Source organism: Clinocottus analis, unplaced genomic scaffold (genome assembly GCF_023055335.1).
Source record: "Clinocottus analis isolate CAN_PGR_092001 unplaced genomic scaffold, fCliAna1.0.p SCAF_17, whole genome shotgun sequence".
NCBI lineage: Eukaryota > Metazoa > Chordata > Actinopteri > Perciformes > Cottidae > Clinocottus > Clinocottus analis.
Genome location: NW_027175898.1, coordinates 12,460,728 through 12,477,868, shown reverse-complemented (window position 1 = coordinate 12,477,868; position 17,141 = coordinate 12,460,728). Strand labels below are relative to the sequence as shown.

General features: G+C 41.3%; 1 protein-coding gene across 3 annotated transcripts in view; it reads right to left on the bottom strand.

Moving 5' to 3' along the window:
* Positions 1 to 17,141, bottom strand: part of slc4a11 (solute carrier family 4 member 11) — a 99,021-nt gene that overhangs the window by 43,498 nt on the left and 38,382 nt on the right. For all 3 annotated transcript variants that reach the window (XM_068580040.1, XM_068580044.1, XM_068580043.1), the window contains exons 2-4: positions 15,477 to 15,527; positions 10,397 to 10,513; positions 2,172 to 2,215 (exon numbers count right to left, since the gene is read on the bottom strand). In XM_068580040.1, coding sequence (XP_068436141.1) covers positions 2,172 to 2,215; positions 10,397 to 10,513; positions 15,477 to 15,527 — 212 coding nt within the window. The remainder of the gene's footprint in view (positions 1 to 2,171; positions 2,216 to 10,396; positions 10,514 to 15,476; positions 15,528 to 17,141) is intronic.

Genomic DNA, 17,141 nt, shown 5'->3' with positions numbered 1-17,141 from the left:
TCCCTTTATACTGTTTGTCTGTAATCCACTTGGTCATTTTCCACGAAGAGGCGTCTGTCAAAGTAAAGTCTGATCCCGTGAGGGGTCCCTCCTCTCCGGTTGAACATGTTACAATCAATAAAATCAGCTGCAGGTGTGTTTGTTTGGAATGAAAATCTGCATACAGGTCTGTCCACGAATGTGAAGAATGAAGCCAATTAAGATAACGAATGGTGAACACACAGAGGACCTCCGGCTAGACATCAAAACTGCAGGACCGTCAAGCAGAAAAACAACATCACAGATGTTTTGTTGAGATCAACAAACGCTCCAGCTGGGGAGCAGTTCTTTACATCCGGAAATGTCCTGTATCAGCAAACAACATTCGGCTTCCCTGAGTCCAGGAGATTCACATCAGCAACGCTCAGGTATATTTTAATTGATAGGATTTATCAAGCCTAATCCCATTCTGATGCTTTGCTTTTCCCAGGTAGCACACTGAGACAAGAACAAGCTCCTAACGTGGAACAATGTGTGCGGGCGAACCGTGGAGTGGCATGAGAAGATATTCACGCTGACAGAAGAGCCATTCAGTTGTCAAGCACATCTTACAGAAATTGGATTGGTTTTTACAAACCTCAGCGTGCTGTCGACTGTGCGCTGTGGAGCTGTGGGCTATTACAGTATGTAGGGAAGTATAAGTGGTAGACTGGGACTCAGATGTGTCAGATGATACTCATGACTCAGCCGAAAGAGCTCGATAAAAAACATACCCAGATGTAATGAAGTTCAAGCTACTGACTACGAGGAAGATCAAAAATGGATAATTAACAAGGAACCTTCTTTCTCGTATTCCATTCACTGCTCCCATTTAATCACGTCTCCCTCCATCACAAATAATTCCACCACTTTCATGTTTATTTGCAAAACAGTCTCACCCATAACTCGTTTGTCTTCAGTACTTTCTGTCAGAAACCTGCTGAGGTTCAGGCAGCTAAACCTGCTTCTTTAGGTTGAGGAACAGATCGTTTTGGGGTTAAGTTAAGCCCATCGGAGTCAAAGAAATGAAATCAAATAAATAAAACAAAGAATGGATACATTACATAAGCGGGACAGACATGAGACCGGAGTTAAAACATGAAATACCACATGCTACTTTAATTCCTATCTGAACAGATTGGTTTTTAGCTGCTTTTTGAAGAAGTCCACAGAGTTCAAAAAGCTTATTGGGAGCCTATAAAAAAGCTTAGGGGGCTGCCGACTGGAAAGCGCAATCTCCCTGAGTCTTAAAACGTGTCCGAGGTACACTTAGAAAACCCCGGCTCGAGGACCTAAGAGCTCGGCTCGTGGTTAGGGGGTTCAGAAGGCCCTTAATGCGCCGTTGAGCCCGACCATGTCGGCCTCTATAAGTGAGCACCTTAGTGTAAAAATGAATTCTGAAATGAACTGGGAGCCAATGCAGAGAGGTTGAAATAGGTGTTATGTGTGTGACCATGTGTTGGATTGTGTTCAGAGCTCAGCAGCAGCATTTTGGACGGGTTTGTAAACGGTGTAAGGACGAGTTACGGAGGAAGATATGAACAGAATTACAGTCGTTATCGGTGAAAGTCCTGAGTTTCTCTCTCTTCATACGACATCAGTTGCTTTGACTGTAATAAGGAAAGAGATGGGTTTGAATTAGGGTTATTGGAGCCCGGCGCCAAAGGGCGCCGCTGTGCGTCACTATCAGACGCCGAGGTGCACTGTGTTGGTGTTCAACGAGTTTGGGAGTGAGAACAGGTTGACAATAATCATATTAGGAAGGCAGCACCCAGGGCAGAAGTAATTATCCTCTCAACCTGCTGGAAACGGGGCTGATTCGGCTCTATCAGGACACCGAGTGGAGCGACGACTGCTCCCACTCGTAAATGTGCATTTAGGTTCAAACGAAGTAAATGCCACTATTGGAACTAATGTTTCCTCTGCTCTTGTGATTAAAATATTCAACACGCCGTGTTTCTTTCTACGATCCATCCAACCAGATTTGAGATGTGAGAGTTTAAATCTTGTATCTGAAGTCAAATTTCCTCGACAGATCAATTAAGATGGCTGCACTCATTATCAGCAATGTGCCAAGTTCCCCGACTGCCAAAGAAACCACCTTATCTTTTAAGTGATAATACATCATACATTCAGTGAATATGGACGCTTACCCGTCTTGATGTGTTCAGCAACACACAGCCAGAGTCGTCAGCGTCTGAGGAGAAACAAAACACGAGGTCTAATTAGCGCTGTGCCATAAGACGACATCTTCATAAACTGCAATGCATATATTCTGCTGGACAAAGACTGCATGTACTATATTGATATACCTCTAATATTTGCAGTCAGCAGAAAATACTTCATTGAAGCAATTAAGATAAATGCACATTGTGCTGCAGAACATGATCATCGTATATGTACATATATCTCCCCAAGCCCCCCCTCACCTGTTCATCCATGCCCTCATTTATGCATCTCTGTTCTAATATTCACAATCTGACCAGAATGTAAAACCAAAGATTTGATCTGCCTCTGAGAATGACTGTACTGCCCCGAAATTGAGGCATTTTATTTCTTTATTAGAGAGTCGACGGTAAAGAGAGAGACAGGAAATGAGGCGAGAGGGAGATGGGGAACGACATGACTTGCAAGCAGACTGAAACTGGGAATGTTGCCGTTCATGTTCGGTGCCTTGAAGCCTTTGTCTTCAGTTTTTTAAACAGTACAAGAAGCATTTGCTTTTGCTGAATGTGAATAGTACGAGCTAAAATGATTATCTTTGCCTAATGTTCTGTGTTTGCATTATAAAGCATGTCCATCACTGATGCTGCAAATCCTGAAATAAAGATATATACAACCAGTAAAGACAAAAAGCCTGAGACTCTTTTTTTCTGAAAGTGCTGAAAATGCCAAGAGGCAAGTCTGTAAATGCTCTCATTGAACAGGGATTGGAAGTTTTCCGCCGATAAGGTTTTAATACACACGTCTGCGGAGCCGAGGCGAGTGCTCAGATAAAGTACAAAGGTCTGGATTTTCCCAGTGTCGAAAAAAAAAGGGACAAAGGAAGGAAAAGCTTTTATGTTAGAAAACAATACGGGGACAAACGGAGGGAACGAGGTTTTCAACACAATTCAGTCCCTTAACTGGCAGACTCAGTAGCCCGCTGCTGACGCTCATGAAACGGTCCGCCGCTGCCGTTACATAACCCCGTTATCGCCGTTTACTGTGGGGAGGACGTTATTAGGTTACCATGGGCTTTCCTCCTCGGCTCCACGTGATGCACTATGTCGCCTCCGTCTGGAATTCAATCTGCGCTCAACTCCTCCCTTTCAGCGACGGTAAAGCAAGAAGAAGAAAAAAAAACCTTTTAACAAGCCAATAAGCCTTAGGAAAGCACTAGGATATCATAATATCAATAATCCAGCCACAAGTGAACATGTTTGAGTGTGAGCGTGAGGGGAAAGGATGGGGTGGGTGGGGGCGTCTTTGATCGCCACGCTGAATATCTTGCCATCATAAAACCCTGCAGGCAATGCAGGGAGAAAGGGAGCCTACCTCTATGATGGAGGGGGAAAGGGGATGGCGCTCGGGGGGGTGACGTGAGGGGGGGGTCACGTGTCGTGTGCAGTGGATTTGGCTCATCAAAGCCTCACAATCAAAAAGCACACGGCTGGGTTGATCCGCTCCCGGAGGGGGGAGCGAGCGGCGGCTCTAATTGCCGTCAGGCTGCAGCCGTAAGGAGATATTCATATATTCATATAAGATTACCCCAATGATCACCTCCTTCTAATGGCCTCCTGTATGTCTCAATATACTGTGTGGCTTAAAGTAATCCAGGAGAATTGCAGGGTTTAAGGATTAGGGAGAGGAAGTGTTAAAATATGACTTGGGCTTGTGTCCCTCCTTGGTTCTTTATTTGATCGGTGTCGCTCTAAAACTGTTGATTATATCCAGTCGGCCACAAGTGTTATGTCATTTCAGAGTTGAGTGTTGTATTATTTTAGTCATTAAGGGTTGCAGGGTGGTGACTGAGAATGGCGGAATTACTGCGTGATAGGAAAAAATCTCAAGTGTCCTTGGGCCAAACTGGGTAGTGTGTCTGTATGCATTTTAAATATGTGTTATGAAATATAGAAATAATTGGTTTGGTCGTGTAGAAAATTGTTTTAACTCACACAAAAGGTAGATTTTTTTTCTCACTTTCGTCATACCGAGAAGACGTTTCCCATCTGTTTTTCACGTTTGACGTGCCAAGGTTATTTTATTTTGTCGTCAGTGTAAAACTGCAGAGGTGCAGCGATCCGATCGACCGTATTATTAAGTGGATTTTTCAGATATCTGCCAGATGTGAATCCAAACCACACGGGAAAAAATACTTCCTTCTTTTGTTATATGCAAAATGTCTCGGGTTTTACACATTGCTATATGTTAATGAGTTAAAAGAATCATCGTTGGGTGTTCATCATTATTCATTGGAGGGAAATGTGCAATAACTCGGTGTCGGGCATCTTCACTGTACGTTCTCTGGATAGTATGATACTACAAACTAGTTTGTCCTACAAAAGTCTAGCAAAAGGCATCACTTTACGCTCGTTTTTGGATCATTTGTTTTTTAAATATTTTTTTTTGTAAAATAAAAAAGTCCGTAAAAAACTTTCTTAAGATTGAAGAAAAGTTTGTCAAAATACTTTGTTAGGTTTACTCAATGAAACTACTTAGTAGCATTCAGGAAAAGTTCAAACATAGTTAGTTTTAGCCAGAAAAAAATACTTAGTTAATTTTAGGAAAAGCCGTGACGACATACACGTTACGTGACAAATAAACAAACTGACTTCTGATACATGGATGAACAAACAGCTGGTTGTTTGTTGTTCGTTGGGCCCGTCCTCCGACCCCATCGCCCGTCCCGCGTGTGCTTTTATACTTCCTCGTTCATGAGATACACGGATAACATACGAAATGCTTCCATGTATCGTACATAAACGAATTACAGCGCATTTGTATTCGTGTAGGTAAAGTAACGAATGCTGGATGGGTCCAGCCCGTCTATATGGATCCTTGTGTGTCCTTGAATGTTAATTGTAACTCGATTGTGTGTATTTATGTAAAGGCAGTGTGCCGCTACGTCACCTGTGTTCTCTTGAATGCCCGAGACAAACGTCCCCTAAAGGAGACAATAAAGGCTAATCGAATCTAATCTATACAAACCCTGAGGATCAGGATAATACAGAGTTACCTCAACCCGTGGCACTCTATTTCATTTACTACAGAATTGGTGACTTTAAATTATGTAATCCTCTGATGGAAATTGAAATCTGTGCCTTTATTCCTCTTCATTTTAAGTATGCCGTGTCCATGAAACAAAACCCCACACAGTTACCAAGGTTGAGGATTTAGATTTTGACCAAGGTCAAGTACTGACCTTGGTCAAAATCTAAATCCTCAAGTTCCCAGTGTGACAGACGGCCGTCCTTCTTCGTGACTTTTCCACTTCAATATTTCGCCAAATTGATTGAACTGAAATGGAAGTGAGCCCAGCGCTGGCAGATACATAATCATGAAATCAATTCTATTTATGGAGGGCACTTGACAGCTTCATGACAAAGTTCTCTGAAGAGAGAAGAATGGATAAGATCATGTCAAAATGATGGGAAAAAAGAAACACACAGACAGTAACCAACAACCTTGTAATACAGTGCCAGCTGACAACATTTCCAGTAAGTACTTCAATCCTAATCTTCTAACGCTCAATCACTTTGTTTTATCTTCGCCTGATGCCACAAACGCCCTAAAACAACATGTGTTACCGCCTCTTCATCCCAAACACGAGGATGCTGATATTTCTGCAGAGACGTCCTAACGCAGATAATAGAAGAATTACACAATGTAATGGATAAGAACACAAAGAAGAATTAAAGAAGAATCACTCTTAAAGTGCTAACATTTGCCTCAGCTGATAGAAATACAACTGGTTCAGGGTCTTCTGACAACCAGGTGTCTATCCATCAGGTAGCCGCTGAGTACTTTCTCTGGATAAGTGACAACTTTAAACTGTTTGCTGGCGCTGGATAAAGAAATTGGCGATAAGAAAATATTAATCCTGTTCTCAGCTTCTTTTTTCTCTTGGTAAAACCAATTTCTCGCCCATTCAAGTGCTTTTTATTTCTTAAAGTGAAGAATACGAGCGCAGACTGGCCAGAAAGCTGTAAAAGTGTTTTTATTTGTCATTTTTAAGTTTATTTTCATTCAACCAGACACATCAATAACCTTTAACTATCATTTAAAAGTACATCTCAGGAGAGTACTTGTTAAAAAAATACTGTCGTGTCCAAATATGGATTACAAATTTGTACCTATTGACCGATTCTCTGTCGTTGAATATTAAACCAAACGAGGCTCAACTGCTTTAATGTCAAACAGATTTTGTGGTGAATAATCATTTAACTTGACTTTGGGTCATTAGTTTCTATTTTTCTCTCTTTTTAGGGCTTTTAGAAAAGCTCATATCAGGTTTCTAGCTCACATGCACGTTATTTCTATTAACTCTTTCTATGTCTAACCTTTGCTAATAAAAACCTTACAGGCTGTTGAGGCTACGTTGTTTGAGAAGAAGTCACCATAAATGTGTAGTTTTGAACCAGTTACTATAAAATTAGATCATAAATCCTCATAGAAATTAGATTTTCTGTCAAATGTCTACAAAAAGTATTTCTGCATTTGCTGCTTGTAAATATAATTTAAATGAATTCAATACTTCTGAACTAACTAAGTGCACACTTAAAATGGAAATATGTACAAAAATAAGTTAAAACATGCATAACTTGCCAAGTACTGTTTTCTGCTCATGACCTATGGGCACATTTAAAAGATTAAAACGGCCATTTAAAGCGTGACTCTGGATCAAATCAAGATTTAATAAACAGAAGAGGCAGAAATAGTAAAATATTGGTTTCTGGGCAAAGAAGTTAACACTTTCGTTAATGTCACTAAATGTAGTCAACTAGGGTTTGAACCAGGATGTACAATCTACATCCTAGCACAATGTATTAGAAAGTATTATTATATATATTTTCATAATGTTATATTTTAATTAAAAATGAGCAGCGGGTCGTAGTTTGGCCGCCACAGGTCTGGAGAGAGAATCACTTTCTGAATGTCTCTGCCACAAAAACTCGACATTCAGCACATTTTGAGAGCTTTGTCTTTTTTTTTTTTGTCTCGTTGAACATTTCGTCTGCGCCGAGAAACAAAGACGACCTATAGAATCGCACGGTACATTACCAATAGTGGTTCCAACGTGTTTTACTGTGAATGGATCATATACTACTGATGACACAATTCTCATTGTCAGTCTCACAGATGCTCCTTTATGCTGACCAGCGACCACAAACTTCACCTCAAGGTCTGTGCAAATTCATAGTCACTAAAATCCACTTTGTCATCGAAATGTGCCTACGCTCTTCTTATTTCTCAGTCAGTTTTTTTTATTTGATGAAATTTGACGGAAAAAACAAATTAAACAAACAAATCAAGCTTGATGAGATGAGACAGATGAGCACATAACTATTTAAAGATGAATCCATTTAGGTGAAAATGACATGAAAGTGGAGAAGAAGAAAAAAACGAATCTGCCGCTGTATTCGTATTCAGGACAATAAATCAAAAAGAGTCTGTTTAAATAACTCAAATGTTGGACGCCCTTATAAAACACATCTTTAATAGGTTGCAGTTAAACATCCAACAGGCACGATATCATAAAGGTCAAGATTGAATACTGTCCCAGAAACCGGGCTGGCATGAGACCCGAATTACAAAAGCGTCCAAAACATGACTACATTTTCTCATGAAAGAAGCCACAGTGAGACGCACGCAGATCTCTGAATTAATTACAACAGACAGATGTTTTTTGAAATTAGATTTTGATAGGAGCTGCTGTATGTAATCACTCATCTGTTTGCTTTTCCACACCGCTGCTTATTTAGCCAGACAGGATGTGATTAAAAGTCCCGTTTGGAGTCTTACATTGATTTGATGCGCTGGACATATTCCACAGTGGCCTGCTGACATGGAATAATACAAATATGATGATCAATTGTGACAAATTAACAGCAGAAACGGGCACGCAAACAGCTAATGACTCTGGGGTCGAATGTATGTGACAACTAGACTTGGTTGGATGTGTGCGGGGGAGGAGGAATACATCAGGTTATATCTGTTTCACGACTTCCGGGTACATTTTCTTCATATGCGTTTACATCTGTGTGTCGTTTTTGGTCATTTAGCTATGTTGTAATTTTTGCTATGTTGGTTGAGTCTACACACACAAGCAATAGATGCTTTGCTGTGATTACACCAACCTCCTGATTATCATTTTATTCTTGTTCTCGGGGCTGAGGATCCCAGTGCAGAGGGTGTTGTGTGCCGTACAGATCGTGAAAGCCCTCGAGGCACGTTGAGCTATATAGACTTCAATTATTGTCTGACATGCCTGTCCAGAGTGTCATCACTTCCTCATTTCATCCTGTTAGACATTTGTGTGAAATTGACCGAATTAGCATATAAACTCTTGGGCGAGAACGCGTTCGTTTTGAGGTCAAGGCGACCTTTGACCGCCTAATCAGTTCAACCTTGAGTGCAAGTGCTACATTTCCCTCCAGGCATTTATCGGGCTATCACGAGAATGCGATGGACGTTGGGCCACGGTGACCTTTGACCTCTGATCGCTTCATTGTTTGTTTTTTTCGAGGAAAACTTGAAAAAATTCCCCTCCGGGTGTCCTAAAATATCGCTGAGAAGAGATCAGGCGGACAGACAACCGGAAAACATAACGCCTGCTGCCGCCGGCATTAATATAATAACCTTGACTGGAAATATGATGTGTACTATGTTATTTTTAGGCAGTTTTGTTTTTTTATCAATGAGATGACGCTTCTCGTTTTTAGGAAGGAAATGTTTTACTGCACCAAAGAAGAAGAAGCTGTAGCACATTATTACCAATGGCTGTTTTTAAACAGCCCTGAAGTATTGCAGTGTGAATGTAATATTTACTACTGATGGTCCAATAAAAAAACAAAAAAATGTTTTGGTCTCATCTTTTTGAAGTGGCAATGGTTTTCCTTAATTCTGACGGTGAAAATGATGTGCTCTCAGCTACTTTATTCGCTTTCCAACATTCTCACGTTATGTTTCTGTTTTTCCTCATGTTCCTTTGTCGTGTGATGCTGTGAAGGAGAAAACGCAGGAACCCTTCCTCAACAGCTGCAAAACATCTCAGTAGCTGGCGTGGTAGCATTATAAAGTGTGCTTTCCACCATATAACCAAAACATTTCAGAAAGTTGTATTTTTTGGTCTCATAATTCAGGTGTGAACACCTCCCATGTTAACGTTCAGGATAATGAGTATTTACGGTGTAATCTGTTCCGCCATGACAGTTTACACCACAGCACTGAACGCTCTTATTTTAGACCTGACACTCAGAGAGAGAGAGAGAGAGAGAGAGAGAGAGAGAGAGAGAGAGAGAGAGAGAGAGAGAGAGAGAGAGAGAGAGCGCTCCTAACTTGTTCCCATCTTGCGGCGCTCCAGCTCTCTTGTCAGACGCCTTAAGTGTTACTATGTATGGAGAATGAGCCCGAGTGACATGGTCACCTGTCACATTCAAAGGGAATGGGCATCTCTCTCTCTCTCTCTCTTTCCCTCCCTCCCTCCGCGTGGTGCACCTTTGACTGTTGCCACGGCAACGGTCACCTGTTGACACATGTTTTTTTTTTTTTTTGGTGGCGGGGTCAAAAAAATCACCTGCACCTGCAGCTGAGGGAGCTGTCTGTCAAGTCGGCACCTGCCATCAGGCTCTGGGTGGACGCCAGCGTGGAAATTAGTTCAAGATGTTCTGAGTTTTGTTTTTTTCATCTTTGTTTTTTTTTTTTTTGCTGGCTTTCCTTCGTGACGCCTCGGGAGATCTGCCATGACTGTAGTCACGCACGGCCTCTGAAGAGGGTGCCTCACGTTGCGATATAATAACGTCTCCAAAAAGGAGCAAAGAAAGGACATAACAGTTGATACGGATCACAGCGGAGGAGGTTATTAACTGGCCTATTCAGAGGGGCAGCTTGTCAATTCATAACCTTTATTTTTATTTTTTTTTTTTATACCGAGGCGAGCTGATTGTGACAGTTCCACTTAAAATCAGATCAGGTCAGCGGTTGCAGCGAGATGATATTTTACAAGAGGGGTTCCTGCATAGAGAGTCGACGGAAAACCTTCTGGTTCTGCTTCTGGAATAAGAAAACGTCTTTCACAAGCCCGTTGACATCGTTCAGCTTTTTTGTGCTTGGATTAAAGACAGGGTTAAAACAGAAAAGAAAATCTCTCTTTCACGCTCTCGCTCTCTGCACTGACCTGGCCCAGGGCTGATCTGGTTGTCGTAGAGGTGGATGTCATCTCCGCAGGCGATCGGCGATTCTTGTCCCTCCTCTCGGCCCTCGCTGCCCTCCTCCTGCTCCACCTCCCGCTGCTCTGGGGACACAACAGCACAGGGTCACCTCCTGAAACCTCACCGGCGACCAGGCCGGGGCAGCCAGCCCGCTTTCATTCTTGTTATTATCATCTTCAGCCAAAGCAGCTGGCAAGCACAGGAATTACTGAGTGTTTACTGCACAATATGTCACCAGACAGCTCAACTTGTGGGACAAACGATGCTTATGCATTCGTAAAAATATAAGAAAGAATCCATTCATACAAGCATGTACATTTCCAAGTGTTATGTTGGCAGAATACAATGAATATCTTTTTTAAATTAATACATCAATAGTAATACCAAAACATAGGAGGCTCTGCTAACGAAAGTACAAAAATAAAGTATTATTAGTATAAAATAACGTTCACTAACAACATAAGAAGGAAAAAAAATCCTGTGAAAGTGAAATCCTGTCAGATTTGTGCTTAACAAGAGGTTCAGACAGCGACAAAATATTATTACTGAAGAAGAAATTATGCCTCTCTGTGACACCTTATCTGCTAGTCAATGAACCGTCCTGGCACTTTAATAGGCATCTGGTGCTTTAAAAAAAGAAAGAAAAAGAAAATCCTCTGAATTAGACGCAAATATTGTTTTAGTGTCATCTGAAGCGTGTCAGCGGGAGGCTCACATGTCAAATATGCTCTTAGATTTGACTCCAGTTTGAGAGTAAAAAAAAAAGGGTTTTAACAACAATATGTGGTTAAAAACAGCCTTTTTATAGGTGTGTTATATATTTAGGCCTGTAACTAACACTTTATTCATTAATATTGTAATTGTTTTCTCTATTTATTCATGAATCATTTGGTCGTTTAAAGTATGAGTATGAAATAGATACTTAAATCACAAGAGCTGATGGTGACATCTTAACAATACAACCGTTCAAAGATATTCAGTTTACTATCATAGAAGATGGAGAAAAAGGAAATCTTCTACACAAATGAGATTTAAGTGGGTTAACAGTTCCAGCTCTGTTATATTTCATAATTGGTCCGATTTTGATCTTGAATAAGAGTCAGAAACCACTGAAAATCTGTATTGAGGTCGAAACGCGATCAAGCCTTAATTATTTCATGGAGGAAAACGTTGAAAAGGTTTAAGAGTTAACCAAACGATAACCAAAGATGTAGCTCGCTCTGTAATAATGTGGAATTATGTATTGGTGGATGTGACGGCTACAATTTTTGTGAATATTGATTTGATTGAAACGACAAAAATTCAGTTTTTCTTTGTGGATCAATCAAACCTGTTCCCATTCATTTACCTGGGAGAGATTCATTGATTGTTGTTATTACAATGCAGAGGTCACTCACAGGGCCCGCACCAAAAACTGATGGATTATTACACAATTTTAACAATTTCAGACAGAGCGTTTCTATTTTAACCCGCGCAGCTTTCCCCGCCTTTACGGCGCTGCTTATCTCATGTGACGCTACTCAGCCAATCAATCTGTGCATTGAGATAAGAACACACACACACACACACACACACACGGGGGAGGAAGAGGCAGGACAATAGTCCGAGAGAAGTCATTTCATGTGGTGCCATCACGAGACAAACGTACCCGCTCAAATCCAAACTCAGGGCGCAGAAAAGCGTTTGATCATAAGGCGCCGAATCATAACGCGGGTGAAAGACATTAAGACGTTCCAGACCTTTGCTCGAGGAAATTTCCTCTCGCTGGACCTCTTTGAATTATAATTGCGTGCGCCTGCTTTAATGCATAACCAGGTGTAAGCAGAGGACCGAGAGTCTAAAAACAAATGGCGGAGATTGTCAAAGCGACGCCGTTGGTCGTTGGTTGTTTTGATGCGAAGACAAATCTCCCATGATTCAGCAGGTAGTCGGTTCGTAACGGCAGAATTTTGTATGGTCGGAAGCATCACAGCACTCAGCCCGGAGCCTGTTTGTATGACTCATCCCGGGGTTTTTCTTCTATTTTTTCTCTCTCTCTTCCCGACAGAGCAGCCTCTCAAATCCAAACCTACATTAACTAGTGGGCTCCCAAATATCATCCGGCGATCGGGGGCTTGATGCGACGAGAACAATGCTCGTGCTCTTTATCTGCTGACCTTATCCGTGAGGAGGGCCCCGCGAATTTCAGTTCATCCAGTTTGTCTTGCATCGGGATCATCCCTCAGCACTTGACATTATTTGAACCTCGCTGTGTCTCAGACTCCCCGGCTGGGCCGCGACTTTCAAACCACCTTGAGAGAGAACAGCGCTTGCCGAGCAGGAGGAAGCAAATCCACGGTTTGACCTCGATTTCAGAAGAACTTTTTTGGAATATGTATCACTTGCTTTGTAAATATTGTATCTGCTTTCTACTCTCCTATCTATTTTATTTATTTATTTTGTATTCGAACTCCACATATAGAAGTACATTATCAGATTTAGGGTCGATTTGATTAAAAATCTCAATCTGGATTCTTTCCACATTGGGATTCCTGAGACGAGGGATGTTTGATATGAAAACACTGAATGATTGATGCGTTTCCTTGGAACCATGCGCGGCGTTCTGCAGCAGCCTTTGACATGTGACGTACGGAGAGACTACAGAGATACGAACAGCCACGCCGGAGCGCGCTCGCATCATTAAAGATGTTTCCAACTTTTGTGCTGAGAATTGCACAACGCAGATCGTCTGAGGCCGCGACCAACAATCGTTCACGTGAATAGATTCATCTGCCAAGTTATTGTTTTGATTAATTTGTAATGCCAAAGGCCAATGGGACAACTTCCAATGTCTCATTTTGCCCAAATGGCAGACAATTAACACACAAAGTAATGCGTAATCATTTTGACTAGATTTTTTTACAACATTTACTAGTTTCAGCCTGACTCAATTAAGATGATTGGCTGCTTTTCTTTTAAATATTTCATTGTAAACTAAGTTTTTTTTACACAGAAACAAAGCAATGTTCTGCTGTGGACGTGGCACCCTCAAAAGAAAGTCTCACCTAAAACAGCAGTTTCAGTGCAGTGCTGCCTCGACGGGTTGATTCGTATTATTGTTTGACATTTGGTGATTTAAATATTCCCTACACTCACACAATAACACAAGCAACCAACCCATGGAGGCGGCGGTAAGCCAGCAGCTCCTGTGCTGTGCGTCGTACTTTTGTCAATGCAGTCCTCTGGCTTTGTGAGAGGATAGTTGGAAATAATGGCATCAAGTGTCTGAATATGTGTACAAGTAAAGATGACTATTTACTGGATGGATGAAGGTCGTGTTGGTCTTTCGTTGTGTGGAACTTTCCGAGGGTTGAAAACGTTTCCCACCGTAAAGACGCATCACCTCGCCCACCAATCATGGAAAATGTATACACAATGATCAAGTAAGACATCAAGCTCAAAGCTCGTAAGTCTCATGTATGAAATGAGTGTCGCTACTGTTCAGGCGGTAAATTGAATTACTAAAATGATCACCGCTAAACCATTTCCACAGGAATCCCTGAATTAAATCCACAAAATCCACAAATTCACAGATAAAAATCACGGAAGAATCACCAAAAATAATCGTAGTCTGGCTAAATTATTTCCGCAGAAGTGTCGTCTTATTACACAAAAAAGAATCATTTGTGTTTGTGTTTTCTTCGTCATTCCCATTTTTTACAAATTGCATTTTTTGTTGTTGTAGTTTTTGTATTTAGTGTAGTGATTGCATTTGTGATCAGATCCACTCACAATTGCTTCGCGAGCACACTGAAGGAGCACGTCGAGCGTTGACATGACTCGGAGACAACTACTCACACTCATCATGACGCGCACAGAAGGCAGCGGTACAACAGGATCACGTCTGCAGCGCGAGACATAAAACAATCATTTTCATCATCATTTTTCACGTGGAGCGACTGCACCCGGCTTCCAGACCGACCGTCACTAACGAACCTCTGAGGTGACGACGGTGGACGACGCTCGCCCGCCGACAAGAATAAAATTGCATTTATATCCAAAAAGTGTTTTGCCAAATAACGACAGTTGTGTCGGGCTGCAGCGGGAGGCCGTCCCCGATTCTGCTGAGTGAATCTGTGTGTTGCAGGAGGAGGATAATTGGCTGTGGGGAGACAGGGAGATCCAATGCAAGCATACTCTGTCCTGACTGCTTGTGCTGCACATACTAATTGGGAGCCTCTCCTTGGCTTGAAGGTAATGAAACTGCCGTTATCATAACAGCCGGAGCGAAGTTTATTATTTATATCCAAATGCAGTGGAGTGTGAGAGCTGGGAGAGTTGTTTTTTTTCGGTGTCTGTGCTGCAGCTCTAATCTGTAAATTACATCTTTTGCGACATCATTGGCAATATGCAAATAATTAATACAAAAAAATCCCACTACCCGTCATTAAACGCTCACGCTTTACTATTCACATTGCGTCTCCTCCCATTGGTGTTGGTGTCTTACTGTATGATCTCCAGGTGAGGATATAGAATAATCCAGTTGAAATTCATAAACCTTTTTTCTTTAACACTCACAAATCACTCAAGTAAATGGCATGCAACAGAGCCAATAAAACAATTTGACATTTAAACACCTCATACCACTGAGATGTTCGGCTGCCAGCATATTTCAGTCTCACCACGATGAAACTATATAAGTCCGTTGAAACATTTGCTCATGTGGTCATTCCCAGTTGACTAATATTTAAACAGCTAGCACTAAACCCCCGAATACAACTCATGTATTCCTTTTTATTGCTTGCTTTGGTTTCCATTGTAAAAAACTGGCTTGACTGTATATAATAGCAATAACTTTATTTCTTGAGCACCTTTAAAAAGAGATACCTGCCACGTAACAACAGAAGAAAACAAACAAAAGTAACATTTAAACTCTGATTAAACAGAATAGATGAAACAATAAAACCAGCAGATACGATAAGAACAACAAACAAATGTAAATACGTAATAATGGCAACGATGAAAGCGGTCAAAAGAGGATATGCTCTGGCGGTGGCTCAGACTCACCCATTTCTTGAAAGAAGTATCCATTCTTGGACATCCCAGAGGGCGGTGCCTCTGCAGGAGAGAGAGCAGAGAGAGAATCACTGAGGTGAAACTGGTCACAAGCAACATGCCCTGCAGGGAGCAATTCTCATTTCGACATGAGGTATTTTTATTACACAGTAATTGTTGGTATGAAAGATAGTTAAAAGATATAAATGTGAGCCATTACCCGACTTCTGTTAGTCATTTAGTGGTAATGTTCAAGAGGGAAAGACGGGTGCATTTAAATGTAAGCATATCATGGATCCACTTCACAAAAACACTATTAATTCATTCATCCACTCACTTATGCATCAAGTATCTGCCTCCTAATGGGCATTAGGAAGAGATGACTGTCGTCTAATGACACACTGAAATACTGCAACACTTTAAAGCTGGCAACGGCTTTTATGTTTATGACGTTTTGAGTTTTAGTTAAAGTACTTCAAAGTACATTTCTTTGTAAGTACGTTTCATGATAAGTACTCCAAATGAACCAAAAGAAAAATACATCTCTGAATTTTTGCTCTCTCAATTTTGTTTTCTTGGGAAACGTTTTTTCTTCCGGACTGAACCGTTTTACGACTTTGTGAATAAGTTCAGTAAAGAAAAAGAACATCAAACAAAACATTGGAACAAAACAAAACAAAATGGCAGGAAAAGTACTTGGTTGGTTTTATGCAACAAAACTACCACCTGGTTACATGTTTTGGCAACAAAAGTACTTTGTTCATACGGGAAGGGAACCGCAGTCTCCCGAGTGGAAGCCTCGTCCACGTTGAGAACATTTCGTTGTATGTAAACGTGTTTTCGAGCAGACGGGGCTGCTTTATGACGTCAGGATTCCTCTCTGCCCTCCAACAGATAAGAGGAATGATCTCTGCTGCAGCTCCAGGGTTTCGTCACTTGAACGTAAACCTCTGTTGTTCTTACGCGTCCGCTGAAGCTGCTGATGCTGTGCAGCCTCTCATATCTAGTTCTGCGTCTTAAACGCAGCTACAGCCGACACCATCTATGTCCAGCATCCTAAGAGCTGAAGTCAAGACGAAATGAAAAGTTTAAGATCGCATCTCCAAGCACATTGTGCAACTATTTAACAGTATATAAGTATTTTTTTATAAATAGTTAGACCATCTTTTCTTCCCGTGAAACAAATCATGGCGTATGCTAGAACCAACCAATGAAAACCAAAACTATCGTAACATCAATTCATCAACTTTTTGTCATACGAAGCTCCGTATCGCAGCGCTACTTTACGACCCGCCTACTTTTTAACGGCCAATTAAATGCAGAGGACTTGAATTAAATCCCTCTTGTGACTGTACTCGGCTGAAATGTTCTGTTTCCCTGGGGAAGATCTGACAGTAAAGAAGATAAACACGCTCTAATTCCCAGTTCATTGAGACTTTTGAAAAACAAATCGGCGGCATTCCTCATTAAAATTGCACGGATGCGGCCGAAATATTTTTTGGACCCAATAATCTGTTGTCACTCGTTGTACGTAATGCTGGTGATAAAGCATTTAAAGGCATTTTATCTCTGTGGTGCATTGTTTTTAAGCTAACCTGAAGACTGTGTGTGTGTGTGTGTGCAACGCTCAACCTGTTGCCCTGATGAGATGTGTGGACATAAAAGAAGATGTTCCCC